A 23153-nucleotide genomic window follows, 5' to 3' on the forward strand; every position below is an offset into this window, starting at 1 on the left:
TTATGGTCAGARGCCGAGCAGTTGCCATATCAGGCGGTGATGCAACCGGTCAGGATGCTCTCGATGGTGCAGCTGTATATCTTTTTGAGGATCTGGGGACCCATGCCAAATCTTTTCAGTCTCCTGAGGGGGAAAAGGTTTTGTCGTGCCCGACTGTCTTGGTGTGTTTGGGCCATGATAATTTGTTGGTGATGTGGACACCAAGGAACTCGAAACTCTCGACCCGATCCACTACAGCCCTGTCGATGTTAATGGGGGCCTGTTCGGCCCACCTTTTCCTGTAGTCCACGATCAGCTCCTTTGTCTTTCTCACATTYAGGGAGAGGTTGTTGTCCTGGAACCACACTGCCAGGTCTCTGACCTCCTCCTTATAGGCTATCTCATCGTTGTCGGTGATCAGGCCTACCACTGTTGTGTCGTCGGCAAACTTAATGATGGTGTTGGAGTCGTGTTTGGCCACGCAGCCGTGGGTGAACAGGGAGTACAGGAGGGGACGAAGTACACACCCTTGAGGGGCCCCAGTGTTGAGGATCAGCGTGGCAGTCGTGTTGTTGCCTACCCTTACCACCTGGCGAATGCCCGTCAGGAAGTCCAGGATCCAGTTGCAGAGGGAGGTGTTTAGTCCCAGGGTCCTTAGCTTAGTGATGAGCTTCGTGGGCACTATGGTGTTGAACGCTGAGCTCTCTCTCTCTCTCTTTCGCATTCTCCCGTCTAATATTCCCACTCCCTGTGGTGTTCCAGAATGGGCTCCCGCTGCACCGGTAGAGCAGGGAATTAGAAGGTAGGATCGATGTTTTGGGAAGTTGGAGTTTTTTGCGACTGTGTCATTTCAGAACTGGCAGCTTCGTCGGGGGAGATTTATGCGCTGTGTTTCTCACTGTGTCACACACACACGTACAGACAGACACGCATAGAGACGCACGCAAACACTTAAACACACACATTCACTTTGGCACACACACAAAAACACACTTTCTCTCTCGTGCTGGATCTATATTGCTTGGCAATATGTTAAGTGTCGTCGGCTGCATCCAACTGTCCAAGTCAAGTAGTTTTACTGTTGACCGTTATTTCCCATGCAACCGACAGTTTAAAACGGTGGTCCTTGCTGATTCCTAGTAGTCAGTGCTGTGAGCACACTAAGAATTCACAGTCATGTGTGTAGTTGTCTTATGAGTTCTAACGCGCTATCTTTTTGTGTGCACAGGAATATAAGAATGTGAGTGTGTTTGTGAAGTTGGGAGTGTTGAAAGTGTGTCGGTGTGTGCGTGTGCGTGTGTGTGTACATGCGCGTCTGTGTGTGTTCACTAAGTGACAGCAGGGCCATCGTCACCCAGCGTCTCCCAGCTGTGACCTGAGGCCACATGTGCTGCCAATTAGGACCAATCAGAGCCCTGTAATGAGGGTGGGGGGAGGGTCCGACCCATGATTAGTGTGTCAGACTGATGAGAGAGGACAGGGGAGGGAGGGGGAGGCCAGGAATCATATTTCTCTCCCTCTCACTATTTTCCCCGTTCTGCTGATTTGCTTTGATTTGTGTGTGGTGGTAGCAACGGTCATCAAAATTGTTCAGGTTTTAAAAACAATTCTAATAAATGTATAGTTGGACAATGGATMAAGGAAGATACTGCACATTTTCAACAAAAAAAAAGATCAATCAGATATTGACTGAATTATAGAACATTTTACTGGCACGGACAAATAATGGAGTTCAGGGATTTTGGTGGGAATTCAGGTCTTAAATGTATGTCAAATTTCACTTATTTTTTTTGTTAAAATAAAGAAAATATGATGTGCATTTTTTGCATAAATACACTAGGTGTATATGCATATATGAATAAATGAACATAAAGGGGTGGAACCGGGCAGCAACCACCACAAACCTGCCCTGTCCCACGCCTACCTACACTCACCTGCGCTATCTAGACTGCCTCGTTAATTACTCCGGTTGTCATGTTCTGTTTCAAAATTGTGTGTCAATAGCAGAATACCCGCAGATGAAAAAATCAACACACTTGGCTCTAGTTTACACCTATCTATACATACTTTATATTGTTTGCGAGATCAGACATAATATCACTATAATCCGAGTGTTCATTTTCAGAAGTAMCTTTCATTTCGGTGCATCTCATTTGTAAACACAAACATTTACACCCTTCAAATTAAAGTTATCTTTCTGCTCTATTGTGACGCAAGTGTCGAGACGATGCGTTAAATCCCAGACGAAGCTTMTAGCTTTCTTATAGATGCTACGGAAAGACAATGTATTCAATTAAGCCCATTTCAGCCATTCCCGGGGTGTGTTTGACATGTCATTACAAACATTTCTGTGTTCGTAACGTTAACAGGAAAAAAGTCGGCAGGCAAAAGCAAGAGTACGAATAAGTCGCAGGAGTAAAATGAAAGCGATCAATCCGGCAAGATTTAAATAACAAGTGGATTTTGCACCTCTCAAACACAGGAAGTACTCTAGATGGCTGAAAAAGACAGATCCTCCGGTGGGTGGGGAAAGCGCGTTGCTAATGGTAGGGTTGGTCTTGCCCCGCCACCACTCCATATGGTAGATGGGGGAGGGTTGGGGCTGGAGTAAGATTCAGCTGAGCTCTTTTTTAAAAATGTTTTCTTCGTTTTCTGCAGTCTATGGAGTTTTGCCACTGAGTGTTCAGCTTTGCTGCTGCACATGTCACCTACAAAATATACCCCATCATTATATCATTACGTTATCACTYCAAGATTGTCTTTTCTTGGACATTCATCTCCATTTGTGGCTAGCCCTATACACGCCACAACCGCGGGTTTCCACACAGCCTTTGAAACAGTTCAAGTTGAAATGAATGGACTGAATGAGAGCCTGAACAGATCATGCTGTAAAGGTCTTCAGAAAAGTAAAACTAAGGTAATGGTTGAAGCTTTGTTTGTGGTGAACTATAATCTACAATGTACAGAGTTCTGCTGTAAGGATCTTCAAAAGGGTGAAACTGAGATCACTGTTGAACATTTTGTTGTATGTGGTGAACATGCTCTATAGCCTAAAATATAGTTAATTAATAGTCCTAGTTTATAGTGTATACTGTATGTTTGAGGTTATATACAGTGGGGAGAACAAGTATTTGATACACTGCCGATTTTGCAGGTTTTCCTACTTACAAAGCATGTAGAGGTCTGTAATTTTTATCATAGGTACACTTCAACTGTGAGAGACGGAATCTAAAACAAAAATCCAGAAAATCACATTGTATGATTTTTAACTAATTCCTTTGCATTTTATTGCATGACATAAGTATTTGATACATCAGAAAAGCAGAACTTAAATTTGGTACAGAAACCTTTGTTTGCAATTACAGAGTCATACGTTTCCTGTAGTTCTTGACCAGGTTTGCACACACTGCAGCAGGGATTTTGCCCACTCTCCATACAGACCTTCTCCAGATCCTTCAGGTTTCGGGGCTGTCGCTGGGCAATACGGAATTTCAGCTCCCTCCAAAGATTTTCTATTGGATTCAGGTCTGGAGACTGGCTAGACCACTCCAGGACCTTGAGATGCTTCTTACGGAGCCACTCCTTAGTTGCCCTGGCTGTGTGTTTCGGGTCGTTGTCATGCTGGAAGACCCACACGACCATCTTCAATGCTCTTACTGAGGGAAGGAGGTTGTTGGCCAAGATCTCGCATACATGGCCCCATCCATCCTCCCCTCAATACGGTGCAGTCGTCCTGTCCCCCTTTGCAGGAAAAGCAGCCCCAAAGAATGATGTTTCCACCTCCATGCTTCACGTTTGGATGGGTTCTTGGGGTTGTACTCATCCTTCTTTTCCTCCAAACACAGCGAGTGGAGTTTAGACCAAAAAGTTATATTTTTGTCTCATCAGACCACTGACCTTCTCCATTCCTCCTCTGGATCATCCAGATGGTCATTGGCAAACTTCAGACGGGCCTGGACATGCGCTGGCTTGACAGGGGACCTTGCGTGCGCTGCAGGATTTTAATCCATGACGGCTAGTGTGTTACTAATGGTTTCTTTGAGACTGTGGTCCCAGCTCTCTTCAGGTCATTGACCAGTCCTGCCGTGTAGTTCTGGCTGATCCCTCACCTTCCTCATGATCATTGATGCCCCACGAGGTGATATCTTGCATGAGCCCCAGACAGGGTGATGACCGTCATCTTGAACTTCTTCCATTTTCTAATAATTGCGCCAACAGTTGTTGCCTTCTCACCCAGCTGCTTGCCTATTGTCCTGTAGCCCATCCCAGCCTTGTGGCAGGTCTTACAATTTTTAGCCCTTATGTCCTACACAGCTCTCTGTCTTGGCCATTGTGGAGAGGTTGGAGTCTGTTTGATTGAGTGTGTGGACAGGTGTCTTTTATACAGTAACGAGTTCAAACAGGTGCAGTTAATACAGGTAATGAGTGGAGAACAGGAGGCTTCTTAAAGAAAAACTAACAGGTCTGTGAGAGCCGGAATCTTACTGGTTGGTAGTTGATCAAATACTTTAGTCATGCACATAAAATGCAAATTAATTACTTAAAAAATCATACAATGTGATTTTCTGGATTTTTGTTTTAGATTCCGTCTCTCACAGTGAAGTGTACCTATGATAAAAATTACAGACCTCTACATGCTTGTAAGTAGGAAAACCTGCAAAATCGGCAGTGTATCACAATACTTGTATGTATGAGTACTGTATGAGTACGGTATGTTTGAGGTTATATATGGTGTGTACTGTATATTTGAGGTTATATATGAGTACTGTATATTTGAGGTTATATATGAGTACTGTTATTTGAGGTTATATAAGAGTGGTACTGCATGCTTGAGGTTATATATGAGGTGTTACAGTACTGTATATTTGAGGTTTATATGAGTACTGTATATTTTGAGGTTATATAAGAGTGGGGTACTCCATGCTTGAGTTATATTATGAGCGTGTACTGTATTATATTGAGGTTATATAAGAGGGTACTCCATGCTTGAGGTTATATATGAGCGTGTACTGTACTGTATATTTGAGGTTATATAAGAGTGGGTACTCCATGCTTGAGGTTATATATGAGCGTGTACAGTACTGTATATTGAGGTTATATACGAAGTGGGTACTCCATGCTTGCATTTATATATGAGCGTGTAACAGTACTGTATATTTGAGGTTATATACAGTGGGTACTCCATGCTTGAGGTTATATATGAGCGTGTACAGTACTTATATTTGAGTTATATACAAGAGGTACTCCAATGCTTGGGTATTATATGAGGTTACAGTACTGTATATTTGAGGTTATATAAGAGTGGGTACTCCATGCTTGAGGTTATATATGAGTGTGTACAGTACTGTATATTTGAGGTTATATATGAGCGTGTACTGTATGTATGTATTTATTCCCCTCTGTATTTATTCCTTTTTCTCTTAGCATTGTTGGGAAGGCCCCGTAAGTAAGCATTTCACTGTTAGTCTACACCTGTTGTTTACGAAGCTTGTGACAAATAACATTTTATTTGTTTGCGGTTATACAGTGCCTTCAGAAAGTATGCACACCCCTTGACTTTTCCCATATGTTGTTGTGTTACATCCTGAATTTAACATGGATTAAATTCAGATGTTGTGTCACTGGCCTACACACAATACCCCATAGTGTCAAAGTGGACTGGTGTTTTTAGAAATGTTGACAAATTAATATAAAAATGAAACGCTGAATCTTTATTCAATAAGTATTCAACTCCTTTGTTATGGCAAACCTAAATAAGTTCAGGAGTAATCATTTGCTTAACAAGTCACATAATARGTTTCATGGACAATAATAGTGTTTAACGTGATTTTGGAATGACTACTTCATCGCTATACCCCACACATACAAAAATATGTAAGGTCCCTCAGTCGAGCAGGGAATTTCAAACACAGATTCAACCACAAAGAACAGGGAGGTTTTCCAATGCCTTGCAAAGAACGGCACTTATTGGTAGATGCGTTAAAAAAAACAGACATTGAATATGCCTTTGAGAATGGTTATTAATTACACTTTGGATGGTGTATCAATATACCCAGTCACTACAAAGATACAGGCATAACAGTCTCTATATTTTCAAGTGGCTGCATCATGTTATGGGTATGCTTATAATTGTTAAAGGTGCACTATGCAGAAATCGCTCCACCATTTCCTGGTTGCTAAAATTCTAATAGTTCACTTAATTTAAATTTATGTGACAAAACAAGCAAGTCTAGTGTAGAGACTCATTGTACCATCTAAACCGTTGAGAAATATATTTTACATAACCAAAAATATTGTATTTCAAACTTAAGAACAGTAAGCATAGAAATAGCACAAAAAGAACAGATCTACCACTTCTTAGACTTGCTTTCAATGAGAATGAAAGATATATCTCACATTTCTATGTGAATTTTGTCTCGGTCGCACAAAAAGTTGCATATTGTAGCTTTAAGGACTGGGGAGATTTTTATTATACAAAATAAAGGGAATGGAGCTAAGCACAGACAAAATCCTAGAGGAAAACCTGGTTCAGTCTGCTTTCCACCAGACACTGGGAGATGAATTCACCTTTCAGKAYYACAATAACCTAAAAGACAAGGCCAAATCTACAGTGGAGTTGCTTACCAAGACGACATTGAATGTTCCTGAGTTGCCTTGTTAAAGTTTGGACTTAAATCGGCTTCAAAATCTATGGCAAGACTTGAAAATGGCTGTCTAGCAATGATCAACAACCAGAGCTTGAAAAATGTTGAAAAGAATAATGTGCAAATATTGTACAATCTAGCTCGTAGAGATTTACTCAGAAAGACGTACAGCTGTAATCACTGCCAAAGGTGATTCTAACATGACTCAGGGGTGTGAATACTTATGTAAATTAGATAATATTTCTGTATTTAATTTTCAATTAATTTGCAGAGAAAGTAAGGCCTCTATGGGCTATGTGAGGTCTGGGTCGGGTCTTTTATTGTATCTTTCTTGGAGAGCAGCCCAATACTGTCTCAGGAAATGTGGTCAGTTTGTTTATACACCAAGGGCTTTCAAACAAATATTCCCCTTTTCTCCCCGAATCACATTTTGAATTTGTCTTTTGTTGTATGAGTTTTCATTATTAGTGCCTGTGCTACTGCTGAGTTTAGTTGTTTTTGTGCGGGCCAGTGGAAATTGGAGGGCGGGCAGACAGACAGACAGACAGACACGCGGACGGTTTTGTAGGCAATAAATCATCCGTGATAGGGACAGACACAGTGACCAGAGATTGCGGTCAGGTCGGACTCGTAAAACCACATGTGAGGGGAAGGAATGTATGACCCCGTTGCATTGTGGGTCCTGTGTGTATGTCTGGGTCGAGTGTGCGGTTTTCCCCTGACTCACGGGATGTTGTGAAGCAGTATGGAGGGGGAGGTTAGAGGGGAGAGGAGCGTAACTTTCGGGAATAGCCAGAAGAAGTGCGTCACTGGTTGTGACTCTGTTTGTCCTTCCGCCCCCCCCCCCCCTATCTTTCTCTTTCTCTGTACATGAGCAGAGCATTGACATCACTGAGTGTAAAAACATTAAGTACTGTTCTTTCCATGACATAGACTGACCAGGTGAATCCAGGTGAAATCTATGATCCCTTATTGATGTCACTTGTTAAATTAACTTCAATCAGTGTAGATTAAGGGGAGGAGACAGGTTAAAGAAGGATTTTTAAGCCTTGAGACATGGATTGTGTATGTGTGCCATTCAGAGGGTGAATGGGCAAGACACCAGGCGCACCGGTTTGAGTGTGTTAACTGCAGCGCTGCGGGGTTTTCATGCTCAACAGTTTCCTGTGTGTTTCAAGAATGGTCCACCACCCAAAGGACATCTAGCCAACTTGACACAACTGTGGATAGCATTGGAGTCAACATGAGTCAGCATCCCTGTGGAACGCTTTCAACACCTTGTAGAGTCCATACCCCGACGAATTGAGGCTGTTCTGACGGCAAAAGTGGGTGCAACTAAATATTAGGAAGGTGGTCCTAATGTTTTGTACACTCAGTGTATGCTGGGCTGAGGTATTCGGTTTGAGATTTAAACGTCACTCTCTCTCACTATCCATCTCACTGTCAGGGAGTAGAGAATCATGTATTTTTCTAATCAATTTGGTTTGAAATTCAAACTTTCCCTCCATCCCTCCCTCCCTCTCTCCAGTCCCAAAGAAGTTGCTGCTGGAAGAGCCCAACCCCAGAGTGGCAGTGTACCCCCCGTCACCCAGTGCCCATGACCCAAACGTGGTTGGAGACAGCGCCCTTCCTGATGGGACCTCGGTCATAACTTTGGATTCTTTGCTCTCAGGTGAGCTGCTACATACCCATATGCGGGCATACACACACACACACACACACACATAGGTGAGAGACCACACACACAGATGTAGGTATGTGCATGCAGAGACACTGTCACACATACACAAATGCATGTGCATACACACGCACACATACTGCATGTGCACAGCCATGCACGCATGCATGCACACTCACGCATATGCAAACACACACACAGAACTCTCAGGGGACAACTTTACACTAAACAACCCCCATACACATTTGTTTCTTCCCTTTAAAGAAAATGGTAATCATATTTCATAATTTGGACATTAACTTTTTGATTGGACAGAAGGAAATTACAGAGGGAGCTAGATGTTAGCAGGGCTTAGACAGGGCAGTCAGGATCGGCTCTGGGGGGGGGGGGTCCGGAGTCGGCAGCAATTACACTAAACCAGACTCCGCACCCCCAAACATATATTCTCAACAAGAGCAAAGAGAGAATGGTTCAAATATACTCCTATTTGAAGTCAGTGTTCAAATATATGCCCCCCAGCATGTGCAGTAATCTTAGTTTGTTCTGTCATTTGTCTAGCAAGTCAGAGAGAGAACATTGTTTTCACCAGCATGAATGGGTTGTTGTATGTTCATCAGAATGTTGGGCTCCTGTCCTTTTTTGTATTATCATCAATTACTAATGTCATTTCACCAAGTTCCCAGGACTCAAGAGAGAGAGAGAAGAGAGGGGGGGGGAATTGAGTGAGAGAAGAGGGGAAATTGAGTGGGAGAGAGGGGAAATTGAGTGAGAGAGAGGGGGAAATTGAAAGAGAGAGAGGGGGGTTGATAGAGAAAGGGGGAAATTGAGAGAGGGGGGATTGAGAGAGAGAGAGGCAGAGAAGAAAGGGAGGAAATTGAGAGAGAGAGATATCAACCTGCACATGTCCTCTACTGTATACTTATTGCTATTGTTCAATGTATGGTTATTTTGACCCTCGGTTATTGTTGTTACTGTTGTCCCATTGACAATTTTGATTCTTATTATTTTCATATTGTAAATATCAAAGTAAGCTTTGCAATATGTACATTGTTACGTCATGCCAATAAAGCAAATTTAATTGATTTTGGAGAGAGAGAGAGAGCGAGAGAGAGAGAGAGAGGAGAAATTGAGAGAGAGGGGGGGATTGAGAGAGAGAGGGGGCTATTGAGAGATGGGGGGAATTGAGAGAGCGAGAGAAGAGAGAGAGAGAGATGGGGAATTGAAGAGAAGAGAAGGGGTATTTGAGAGAGGGGGGGGGGTTGAAGAGAGAGAGACAGAGAGAGGGGGGAAATTGAGACAGACAGAGAGAGATAAATAAGCTCAACTGGACACCTAATGAGGCAGTAATGAACTGAGAGAGAAAGCCCGCAGGGCATTCTATGTCATTAAAAAGCTAATTCAAATTGAAATACCTATTAAAATTTGGCTAAAACTAATTGATATGTCATTGAACCAATTGCACTTTATGACAGCGAAGTGTGGGGTCCACTTGCAAAACAAGATTTCATCAAATGGGACAAACACCCCATTGAAACCCTGCATGCAGATTTCTGTAAGATTCTCCTGCATGTCCAGAGGAAAACTACAAACAATGCATGCAGGGCAGAATTAGGCCAATATCACTAATAATAAAAACTCAAAAAAGAGCAATTAAGTTTTGGAAACATCTAAAAATACAGTGCCCCCCTCTCATATCATTACCAAGCCCTGCAATGCAAGAGCTGAGCAAAGAAAAGAGTCCCTCATCCAGCTGGTGCTGGGGCTGAGTTCACAAACCTGTTCTATTAACACACTGATGCCTCAGGACCAGAAACATCCAATCAATCAGAATAAACAAAATTACAACACAGTCAAAACAAAACTACATTGCTTATTGGGAAACACAAGCACAAACACAAAGCAAAAATGCAGTGCTATCTGGCCCTAAATCGACAGTACACCGTGGCTAAATATTTGACCATGGTTACTGATACAAAACCTTAGAAAAACCTTGACAAATTCAAATCAAAATCAAATCAAATCAAATGTTATTAGTCACATACACATGGTTAGCAGATGTTAATGCGAGTGTAGCGAAATGCTTGTGCTTCTAGTTCCGACAATGCAGTAATAACCAACAAGTAATCTAACCTAACAATTCCACAACTACTACCTTATACACATACACAAGTGTAAAGGGATAAAGAATATGTACATAAAAAGATATAATGAGTGGTGGTACAGAACGGCATGGCAAAGATGCAGTAGATGGTATAGAGTACGGTATATACATATGAGATGAGTACTGTAGGGTATGTAAACATAAAGTGGCATAGTTTAAAGTGGCTAGTGGTACATGTATTACATAAAGATGGCAAGATGCAGTAGATGATATAGAGTACAGTATATACATATGAGATGGTAATGTAGGGTATGTAAACATTATATTAAGTGGCATTGTTTAAAGTGGCTAGTGGTACATTTTTACATAATTTCCATCAATTCCCATTTTTAAAGTGGCTGAGTTGAGTCAGTATGTTGGCAGCGGCCGCTAAATGTTAGTGGTGGCTGTTTAACAGTCTGATGGCCTTGAGATAGAAGCTGTTTTTCAGTCTCTCGGTCCCTGCTTTGATGCACCTGTACTGACCTCGCCTTCTGATGATAGCGGGGTGAACAGGCAGTGGCTGGTGGTTGTTGTCCTTGATGATCTTTATGGCCTTCCTGTGACATCGGGTGGTGTAGGTGTCCTGGAGGGCAGGTAGTTTGCCCCCGGTGGTGCGTTCTGCAGACCTCACTACCCCTGGAGAGCCTTACGGTTGTGGGCGGAGCAGTTGCCGTACCAGGCGGTGAACAGCCCGACAGATGCTCTCGATTGTGCATCTGTAGAAGTTTGTGAGTGCTTTGTGACAAGCCGAATTTCTTCAGCCTCCTGAGGTTGAAGAGCGCTGCTGCGCCTTCTTCACAACGCTGTCTTGTGGGTGGACCAATTCAGTTTGTCCGTGATGTGTACACCGAGGAACTTAAAACTTTCCACCTTCTCCACTACTGACCCGTCGATGTGGATAGGGGGGTGCTCCTCTGCTGTTTCCTGAAGTCCACAATCATCTCCTTTGTTTGTTGACGTTGAGTGTGAGGTTATTTTCCTGACACCACACTCCGAGGGCCCTCACCTCCTCCCTGTAGCCGTCTCGTCGTTGTTGGTAATCAAGCCTACCACTGTAGTGTCATCCGCAAACTTGATGATTGAGTTGGAGGCGTGCATGCCGCCACAGTCGTGGGTGAACAGGAGTACAGGAGAGGCTCAGAACGCACCCTTGTGGGCCCCAGTGTTGAGGATCAGCGGGGTGGAGATGTTGTTACTACCCTCACCACCTGGGGGCGGCCCGTCAGGAAGTCCAGGACCCAGTTGCACAGGGCGGGGTCGAGACCCAGGTCTCGAGCTTGATGACGAGTTTGGAGGGTACTATGGTGTTAAATGCTGAGCTGTAATCGATGAACAGCATTCTCACATGGGTATTCCTCTTGTCCAGATGGGTTAGGGCAGTGTGCAGTGTGGTTGCGATTGCGGTCGTCTGTGGACCTATTGGGTCGGTAAGCAAATTGGATGGGTCTAGGGTGTCCGGTAGGTGGGAAGGTGATATGTCCTTGACTAGTCTCTCAAAGCACTTCATGATTGGAATTTATTTATTTTTTTTATTTTTTATTTTTCATGATTTTCCTTGACCCGCTGGCTACGTCGCCTTCCGTCTTCACAAGAGAGCGAGAAGTTGCACCCCTCGTAAAAAAACTACAACTCGATCCCTCCGATGTCAACAATACAGACCAGTATCCCTTCTCTTCTTTTCTCTCCAAACCACTCTGTTGAACGTGCCGTCCTTGGCAGCTCTCCTGCATCATCTCTCAGAATGACCTTCTTGGATCCAAATCAGGTCAGGTTTCAAGACTAGTCATGTCAACTGAGACTGCTCTTCTCTGTGTCACGGAGGCGCTCCGCACTCTAAAGCTAACTCTCTCTCCTCTGCTCTCATCTTCTAGACCTATCGGCTGCCTTTGTACTGTGAACATCAGATCACTCCTCTCCACCCTCTCCGAGCTGGGCATCTCGGCGCGGCCACGCTTGGATTGCGTCTACCTGACAGGTCGCTCCTACCAGGTGGCGTGGCGAGAATCTGTCTCCGCCAAGTGCCTCACCACTGGTGTCCCCAGGGCTCTGTTCTAGGCCCTCTCCTATTCCGCTATACACCAAGTCACTTGCTCTGTCAAATCCTCACATGGTCTCTCTACATTGCTATGGCAGACGACCACAATTAATACTTCTCCTTTCCCCCCTCTGATAACCAGTGGTGAATCGCATCTCTGCATGTCTGGCAGACATATCAGTGTGGATACGGATCACACCTCAAGCTGAACTCGGCAAGACGGAGCTCTCTCCTCCTCGGGGAAGGACTGCCCGTTCCATGATCTCGCCATCACGGTTGACAACTCCATTGTGTCTCCTCCCAGAGTGCTAAGAACCTTGGCGTATCTGGACAACACCCTGTCGTTCTCAACTAACATTCAAGGCGTGACCCGTTCCGTTAGTACAGCTTACAACATTCGGAGTACGACCCTGCCTCAGCCAGGAAGCGGCGCAGTCCTATCCAGGCACTTGTCATTCTCCGTCTGGATTACTGCAACTCCGTTGGCTGGGCTCCCTGCCTGTGCCATTAAACCCCTACAACTCATCCAGAACGCCGCAAGCCCGTCTGGTGTTCAACTTCCCAAGTTCTCTCACGTCACCCGCTCCTCCGCTCTCTCCACTGGCTTCCAGTTGAAGCTCGGCATCCAGCTACAAGACCATGGTGCTTGCTACGGAGCTGTGAGGAACGGCACCTCCGTCCTTCAGGCTCTGATCAGCCCTACACCCAAACAAGGGCACTGCGTTCATCCACTCTGGCCTGCTCGCCTCCCTACTCTGAGGAAGTACAGTTCCCGCTCAGCCCAGTCAAAACTGTTCGCTCGCTGCTGGCACCCCAATGGTGGACAAAAACTCCTCACGACGCAGGTCAGCGGAGTCAATCACCACTTCCGGAGACACCTGAAACCCCACCTCTTTAAGATACCTAGGATAGGATAAAAGTGATCCTTCTAACCCCCCCCTTAAAGAGTTAGATGCACTATGTAAATGGTTGTTCCACTGGAATATAATAGGTGAATGCACCAATTTGTAAGTCGCTCTGGATAAAGCGTCTGCTAAATGACTTAAATGTAAATGTAATGATGACGGAAGTGAGTGCTACGGGCGGTAGTCGTTTAGCTCAGTTACCTTAGCTTTCTTGGGAACAGAACAATGGTGGCCCTCTTGAAGCATGTGAACAGCAGACTGGGATAAGGATTGATTGAATATGTCCGTAAACACACCAGCCAGCTGGTCTGCGCATGCTCTGAGGACGCGGCTGGGAATGCGTCTGGCCTGCAGCCTTGCGAGGGTTAACACGTTTAAATGTTTTACTCACCTCGGCTGCAGTGAAGGAGAGCCCGCAGGTTTTGGTAGGGGGCCGTGTCAGTGGCACTGTATTGTCCTCAAAGCGGGGCAAAAAAGTTGTTTAGCCTGTCTGGGAGCAAGACATCCTGGTCCGCGACGGGCTGGTTTTCTTTTTGTAATCCGTGATTGACTGTAGACCCTGCCACATACCTCTTGTGTCTGAGCTGTTGAATTGCGACTCGATTTTGTCTCTGTACTGGACTAAGCCTGTTTGATTGCCTTGCGGAGAGAATAGCTACACTGTTTTTATTCGTCATGCTTCCGGTCACCTTGCCCTGGTTAAAAGCAGTGGTTCGCGCTTTCAGTTTCACGCGAATGCTTGCCGTCAATCCCCGGTTTCTGGTTTGGGATGTTTTAATCGTTGCTTGTGGTACGACATCGTCAATGCACTTACCAAATGAACTCGCTCACCGAATCAGCATATTCGTTAATATTGTTGTTGACGCAATGCGAACATATTCCAATCCGCGTATCGAAGCAGTCTTGAAGCGTGGATTCAGATTGGTCGGACCAGCGTTGAACAGACCTGAGCGCGGGAGCTTGTTGTTTTAGTTTCTGTTTGTAGGCTGGAATCAACAAAATGGAGTCGTGGTCAGCTTTTCCGAAAGGGGCGGGGGAGGGCCTTATATGCGTCGCGGAAATTAGTATAACAATGATCTAGGGTTTTTCCAGCCCTGGTAGCACAATCGATATGCTGATAGAATTTAGGGAGTTTTGTTTTTAGATTAGCCTTGTTAAAATCCCCAGCTACGATGAATGCAGCCTCAGGGTGTTGGTTTCCAGTTTACAAAGAGTCAGATAAAGTTCGTCAGGGCCATCGATGTGTCTGCTTGGGGGGAATATATACGGCTGTGATTATGATTGAAGAGAATTCCCTTGGTAAAAATGGGTCGACATTTGATTGTGAGGAGTTCTAGATCAGGTGAACAGAATGACTTGAGTTCCTGTGTGTTGTTATGATGATCACACCACGTCTCGTTAATCATAAGGCATACCCCCCCCCCCTCTTCTTACCAGAAAGATGTTTGTTTTCTGTCGGCGCGATGCATGAAGAAACCAGCTGGCTGCCACGACTCCGTTAGCGTCTCTTGAGTTAGCCATGTTTCCGTGAAGCAGAGCACGTTGCAATCCCTGATGTCTCTCTGGAATGCTACCCGTGCTCGGATTTCATCAACCTTATTGTCAAACTGACTATCGTAGTATATGCTAGGGAGTGGAGCGCGATGTGCCCGTCTCCGAAGCCTGACCACGAGACCGCCTCGTTTGCCCCTTTACGGCGTCGCACAGGTCGCCGGCTGGATCAGATCCATTGTATGGGTGGAAGGCAAAACACTGGATCCGTTTCGGGAAAGTCATATTCCTGGTAGGAACGATGATAGTTGACGTTAATCGTATATTCAGTAGTTCCTCCGACTGTATGTAATGAAACCTAAGATTACCTGGGGTACCGATGTAAGAAATAACACATAAAAAAACAAAATACTGCATATTTTCCAAGAACGCGAAGCGAGGCGGCCATCTCTTTTCGCGCCGGAAGTTACAGGCCAGTGAGCACATCTTGCATTGAGAAGGTAGACACAGGAAAACCTGGCTCCCTGTAGAGGAAAGGCTGTGCAACCACTGCACAACAGCAGAACCTGAGACGGAGCTGCATTTCCTGACAAAATGTCAAAAATATAAAACAATTAGAGAGTGTCATTTCCCCAAATTTGAAACCCTTATTCAAGGTTTCAAAGACCTCTCTGATGAGGATAGGCTACCCGTCCTGTTGGGGGAGGACGCAGAGAGCTGTGGGTTGGCAGCGCACTACATTGCTGCCTGCCATAAGTTGAGGGACAGTGTCTGACAGACCAATCAACCTGCACATGTACTCTACTGTATGCTTATTGTTATTGTTCAATATATGGTTATTTTGACTCTTGGTTATTGTTGTTACTGTTGACGCAGGAGAGGTTAGACGGAGTGGCATCCTGGTCAGACTTCGAAGGCTTGCACACCACCTACCGCTTCCGAGTATATTATTCGCCAATGTCCAGTCTCTAGTCAACAAGGTGGACGAAATTAGGGCAAGGATTGCCTTCCAGAGAGACATCAGAGATTGTAACATTCTCTGTTTCACAGAAACATGGCTATGTTGTCAGAGTCGGTACAACCACCGGGTTTCTTCGTGTGTCAGACCGATAGAAACAAACATCTCTCTGGTAAGAAGAAGGGCGGGGGTGTATGCTTCATGATTAACGACTCATGGTGTAATCATAACAACATACAGGAACTCAAGTCCTTCTGTTCACCTGACCTAGAATTCCTTACAATCAAATGCCGACCACATTATCTCCCTAGAGAATTGTCTTTGATTATAGTCACAGCCATGTATAACCCCACCCCCTATCCTGAGGCTGCTTTTATTGTAGATGGGGGTTTTAACAAAGCTAATTTGAGAACAAGGCTACCTAAATTCTATCAGCACATTGACTGTAGCACTCACGCGGGCAATACACTGGACCACTTCTACTCTAACTTCCGCGATGCATACAAGGCCCTCCCCCGCCCTCCCTTCGGCAAATCCGACCACAACTCCATTTGCTCCTACCGTCCTATAGGCAGAAACTCAAACAGGATGTACCAGTGACAAGAACCATTCAACGCTGATCTGACCAATCGGAATCCACGCTTCAAGATTGATCACGCGGACTGGGAAATGTTCCCGGGAAGCCTCAGAGAATAACATTGATTGATACGCTGACTCTGTGAGTAGGTTTATAAGGAAGTGCATTGGAGATGTTGTATTCACTGTGACTATTAAAACCTACCCTAACCAGAAACCATGGATAGATGGCGGCATTCGCGCAAAACTGAAAGCGCGAACCACTGCATTCAGCCATGGAAAGATGTCTGGAAATATGGCCGTATATAAACAGTGTAGTTATTCCCTCCGCAAGTGAAATGTTGGTATAGGGACAAAGTGGAGTCGCAATTCAACGGCTCATACACGAGACGTATGTGGGGTGGTCTACAGGCAATTACGAACTACAAAAAGAAAACCAGCCACGTCACAAACACCGACGTCTTGCTTCCAGACAAACTAAACACCTTCTTTGCCCACTTTGAGGATAATACAGTGCCACCGACGCGTCCCACTACCAAGGACTGCGGCCCCCGCTCTCCTTCTCTGTGGCCGACGTGAGTAACACATTTAAACTTCTTCGGGATCGGTGTGTCCCTTCCACCGGACGGTCGAGCTAACGTAGGCTAATGCGATTAGCATGAGGTTGTAAGTAACAAGAACATTTCCCAGGACATAGACATATCTGATATAGGCAGAAAGCTTAAATTCTTGTTCATCTAACTGCACTGTCCAATTTATAGTAGCTATTACAGTGAAATAATACCATGCTATTGTTTGAGGAGAGTGCACAATTTTGAACATGAAAAGTTATTAATAAACAAATGATCCCATCTGGACAAGAGGAATACCTATGTAAGAATATTGTTTATTGACTATAGCTGTCAGGAAAACAACCTCTCACGCAACGTCAACAAAACAATGGAGATGATCGTGGACTTAAGGAAACAGCAGAGGGAGCACCCCCCTATCCACATCGACGGGACAGTAGTGGAGAAGGTGGAAAGTTTTAAGTTCCTCGGCGTACACATCATGGACAAACTGAAATAGTCCACCCACACAGGTGAAAAAGGCGCAACAGGGCTCACAAGCTTTTACAGATACACAATTAAGAGCATCATGTCGGGCTGTATCACCGCCTGGTACGGAAACTGCACTGCCCTCAACCGCAAGGCTCTCCAGAGGGTAGTGAGGTCTGCACAACGCATCAGCGGGGGCAAACTTTGTGCCCTCCAGGACACCTACACCACCCGATGTCACATGAAGGCCAAAAAGATCACCAAGCACACAACAATCACCCGAACCTATGCCTGTTCACCCTGCTATCATCCATAAGGCAAGGTCAGTACAGGTGCATCAAAACTGGGACCGAGAGACTGAAAAACAGCTTCTATCTCAAGGCCATCAGACTGCTAAAACAGCCATCACTAACACAGAGAGGCTGCTGCCTACGTACAGACTCAAGTCATTGGCCACTTTAATAAATGGATCACTAGTCACTTTAAATCACGCCACTTTAATAATGTTTACATATCTTACATTACTCATCTCATATGTATATACTGTACTTTATACCATCTATTGCACCTTGCCTATGCCACTCGGCCATCGCTCATCCATATATTTATATGTACATATTCTTATTCCATCCCTTTACGTGTGTGTGTATAAGGTAGTTGTTGTGGAATTGTTAGATTACTTGTTAGATATTACTGTACTGTCAGAACTAGAAGCACAAGCATTTCGCTACACTCACATTAACATCTGCTAACCATGTGTATGTGACCAATACAATTTGATTTGATTTGATACTGGGTATCTTTACTTTTACTCAAGTATGCCAATTGGGTGCTTTTCTACCACTGGCCGTATGATCCTGCTTGCTCTGAACTCCGGAGAAGTGACAATGTGACATGATATCCCTAGTTGATAATGACTGCTAACATAAATGCACACGCACAGTGTGCGTGCGCAGGGGTTGCAAGCTTTGAACTTCTCCTTTTTGGGGGGTTACGGATCAAAATGTTTGAAAACCACTGAGCTGGTGAATACATTGGGATTTGGGTGCATCACAAACATCAAATTCTAAGAAGAGAGAATTGCCATAAATTAATATGTTTGGTAATCAAGAATATGAACCGTTTACTTTGCAAGCCCACCAGAATGGGGCTTCAAGCAACAATTACTAGCATAGACCTACTGGTCTTTTGGTATGTCGACATATCTTGAAATTCATAATTTACTCATGAAGCTTGCATTTGGAATTTGTTGATACATCAAAATGTTTTAGACAAAATAATGAGAAGGTCTGTCTCGAAGCCTCAATAAATAGACAAAGATTTGTAGTTGGACAAGTCATTGCCAGTATAGACTTTTGAGACTTGACTTGCCCTTAGAATGCACGACTTGGACTTGACTCGACACTCGACCCGCTCTACTTGGGACTCAACTTAAGACTTGGACCTTCTGACTTGACACTTCCTTGTGACTCGAATAATAGTGACTTGGTCGCATATCGGCTATATAGCTATTGTATTTCCCTCACTTACTCTCCCTCGGCCCGGTGAGGGGCTTGCCTCCCCTCTCTTTTGTAGCTAACTCAGCCTGCAACGGATGGGCGCCAGCCATCAATCTGTAAGTCTCTGCTCACTCTTTGCTTTTGGTCTGCGGTTTTACAGTTCCTTCACACCCCTTGACTTTTTCCACATTTTGTGGTGTTACAGCCTGAATTTTAAATGGATTAAATTGAGATGTTCTGTCACTGGACTWCATACAATACTCCATCATGTAAAAGTGGAATTATGTTTTTCGAAATGTTTAACAACCAATTAAAAACGAAAAGCTGAAATGTCTTGAGTCAATAAGTGTTCAACCCCTTTGTTATGGCAGGCCTAAAGAAGTTCATGAGTAAAAATYTGCCTAACAAGTCACAAAGTAAGTTGCATGGACTCWCACATACGATTTGCTGTAAGGTTACTCAGTCGAGCAGTGAATTTCAAACACAGATTCAACCACAAAGACCAAGGACGTTTCCCAATGCCTTGCAAAGAAGGGCATCTCTTGGTAGATGGGTAAAAAAAGCAAACACTGAATATCCCTTTGAGCATGGTGAAGTTATTAATTACTCTATGGATAGTGTATCAATACACCCAGTCATTACAAATATACAGGCGTCCTTTCAAACACAGTTGAGAGGAAAGAAACCACTCAGGGATTTCACCATGAGGCAAATGTTGACTTCAAAACAGTTACAGAGTTTAATGGCTGTGGTTGGAGAAAACTGAGGATGGATCAACAACATTGTAGTTACTCCACATTACTAGCCTAATCGACAAAGCAAAACATGTGGAAAGCAATTCACTCTTTGTCATGAATACAAAGTGTTATGTTTGGAGCAAATCCAATACAACACATTAATGAGCACCACTTTCCATATTTTCAAGCATAGTGGTGGCTGCATCATGTTATGGGTATGTTTGTTATCGTTAAGGACTGGGGAGTTTTTCAGGATAAAAAAATAAACTGAATGTAGCTAAGCACAGGCAAAATCRTAGAGGAAAACCTGGTTCAGTCTGCTTTCCACCAGACACTGGGAGATGAACTCACCTTTCAGAAGGATAATAACCTAAAACACAAGGCCAAATCTACACTGGAGTTGCTTACCAAGAAGACAGTGAATGTTCCTGAGTGGCCGAGTTACAGTTTTGACATAAATCTACTTGAAAATCTATGACAAGACCTGAAAATGGCTGTCTAGAAATGATCAACAGCCAATTTGACAGAGCTTGAAGAATTTTGAAAAGAATAATGGGCAAATGTTTCACAATCCAGGTGTGGAAAGCTGTTAAGGACATGCATGTCTACTCATTATATCTAATAAAATGTCAGATATACGGAAATGTATTAGATAAAGATAACCCCAGATATTGACCCTTTTCACCCAGTGACTGGGTAAATGTCCTGGATCATAGGTGGGCTTGGGCGGTATCCAGATTGTCATACCGGGATATTCAGTAATACTGGCACTGAACACAAGGGGCACTATTTTCACACCCCACTGTAATCCGAAGGTTAGCAGTGCTGACAAGTATATGTAAAATCCCATAGAAAATGCTAACTAAATGCTACGAGCGCATTGCAAACATGTTATAGTCTCTGACTTAAAGTATTTGCAGGTCAGAAATCCCAGCTCATAAAGTTATACAAGTTACAAAGAATATTACTACTCACAGTAATATTAGACAGCAAGGCTCTTGATCCAGGAAGTGATTCTCTGCTGTTTCCAAACAAAGCTTGATTTTGGAATAAGCTGATAGCTAACTAGCTACTAATTTAGCAAACCAAAATACACAACTGCAGAGCAATTAGCACAATTTAGACAGTTGACTTAATGTTTACAAGATATCTAGGTGGAAAACATTTAGTTGTTAATTCCATACTACAACTAGATCACCTGGTGCATGTTGCACAACAGTGAATGACTCACAAGGCTCCGGTCTCTAGTCCTTGTGTGATTGTAAACAAACACCARGTGGCTGGGAACTATTGGAAAGCTTCATAATGAAAAATTATGTGACAGGTGAAACGAAGAACGCAATGTTCTTTATCTCTGATTCAAAGGGGTAGGGTTAAATGCGAATCACACATTTCAGTTGAAGACATTCATTTGTACAACTGACTAGGTATCCCCCTTTCCTTTTTCTCGTGTTATGTACAAGTTGACTGCAGGTATTTACTTAAAAAGTAGCTACAAATATTCAAATTTATTTAAAAAAAAACTGTGCATGGTTGTGCGTGGATAGCATACCTGAGTAATGAGCCAGTCATGGCTATCCATCTGTCGGCTTGTCCCCTTGTGTGTTGGGTTTGATGTGCTTCRCCAAGCAGTCTAGAGCCTCCTTGGCAGTGGAAAACGTGTGTGTTGTGTTCTGGAAGGCCAAGATGAGTTTTGCTGGGTGGATGAAGCCGCATCTCGGGTTTAGCTTGCGTAGCTGGGATCTCACCTCGTTGTAGGTCTCCCTCTGTTTTAGCAGTTCGGCACTCAGGTCTTGGTAGATGCTGATCCTCTTCTCTGCATAGGTCAGGCTCCCAAATACCGCTGCAAGGCTAACAATTCGCCGCTTGACTTCAAAGCTGTGGGTCCGTACAATCACACAGCAAGAGTTGAGCTGTGTGGTGCGCAATGTTAATCAGCAGCATGCTGATGCTAATCAGCAGGCTTCTCCTGCCCGGAACAGTTCATAGAAACAATTGCTCATGAAGGAAGTCGGGTTGCCTGCTTCCACTCCAGTTTCAAGTCCTGTGACCCGCACATTGAATTTACGGGAATTCTTTTCYATTGATTTACGCTTCATCTTTTAAGAGTTTGAACATCCCTTCCAACTTAGCTGGTGCTGTTTCCAGGCCATAGAGTCGCACCTCTGTCACATTGGCAGTCTTCTCAAAATGTTCCTCTTTAGTTGACTAGATTTCCCCTTTAGCAATGAGTACTGACAATTATTCATTTAATGGTTTCAATTGTTGTTTAATTGTAATCTCCTCACAAACAATCTCTCATAGTAGCGGCCAGCTCTTTTTGTTGGCTGGTGTTGAGACCCGCCATGTTCTCACAGTTGAATTGTGGACGGATCAATTCTTGCTGCTCACACAATGAATGTTCCACACCTTAATATGTTGTTTAGTATTTGACAAGTTTTAGGAAATAAATATGTTAATTCATAGTCATTTGCAAAGAAAGCCACGAAAAGGCCAAGCGTTTCAATGGATGCCAACGGTTTCGGTAATTCTCATCGGTTTTATAAAATAACTTGAAAAATGTATAAGTGAGGTGTGTGTTAGATGTGGTTACGTTTATGCTGCCTACCCTTTAAAGAGCCCTGCCACCCAAGCCATAGACTATTCTCTRCTGCTTCCGCACTCCAAGCGGTACCAGAGCAACAAGTCTGACACCAACACAGCTTCTGTCCCCAAGCCATAAGGCTGCTAATTAGCTAACAAAATAGCTACGCGGTCAATCTGCATTTACCCTTTTATTTTATTTATATCTTTGCACTGACTCTATGCACACTCACAGGACTATACACACTCACTCACACACACACACACACACACTCACACTGATACTCAAATACACACACACACACACACACTTAGCATGCACACACATCCATATTGACTTTACACACATATACGCTGCTACTCCGCTGATCATATTCTGATGCCTAGTCACCTCGCCCCTATACATATCTACCCCTACCACTCCAGCATCCCTGCGCATTGTAAATATGGTATTGGCACTGACTCTGTAATAGCTTAGCTACTTTCTCATGTTCTATTCGTTGTGTGTTTTGGTTTTACTTTACTTTATAGTCCTATGGATATTGACTACTGCATTGTTGGGAAAGAGCTTGAGAGAAAGGTATTTCACTGTACTTGTGCACACGACACTACAACTTGAAACACACGCACACTAGCCTCACTCACGCCACCCTTCTGGGAAAAAGCGGTTTCGATCGCAAATCTAGGAAGGCAACCACACTTTCTCCATTAATCGTAAGTTGGCCAAATCTTTCCATGTCATCTATCACTTTTTTTAGTTTACTTTTTTTGTTGCATGAAGCAAGGGATAACAATAGTACATGCTCCATACAATGAGTGTACAAAAGATTAGGAACACTGGGTCTTTCCATGACATAGACAGACCAGGTGAATCCAAGTGAAAGCTAT

General features: G+C 43.9%; 1 protein-coding gene across 2 annotated transcripts in view; it reads left to right on the forward strand.

The window, feature by feature from the left end:
• The window catches only part of LOC111973341 (protein eva-1 homolog A), a 167803-nt gene that overhangs the window by 130649 nt on the left and 14001 nt on the right, over nucleotides 1-23153 (forward strand). For both annotated transcript variants that reach the window (XM_024000676.3, XM_024000677.2), the window contains one exon: nucleotides 8152-8295. In XM_024000676.3, the coding sequence (XP_023856444.1) occupies nucleotides 8152-8295 (144 nt within the window). The remainder of the gene's footprint in view (nucleotides 1-8151; nucleotides 8296-23153) is intronic.

Source organism: Salvelinus sp. IW2-2015, linkage group LG14 (genome assembly GCF_002910315.2).
Source record: "Salvelinus sp. IW2-2015 linkage group LG14, ASM291031v2, whole genome shotgun sequence".
NCBI classification, from domain to species: Eukaryota; Metazoa; Chordata; class Actinopteri; order Salmoniformes; family Salmonidae; genus Salvelinus; species Salvelinus sp. IW2-2015.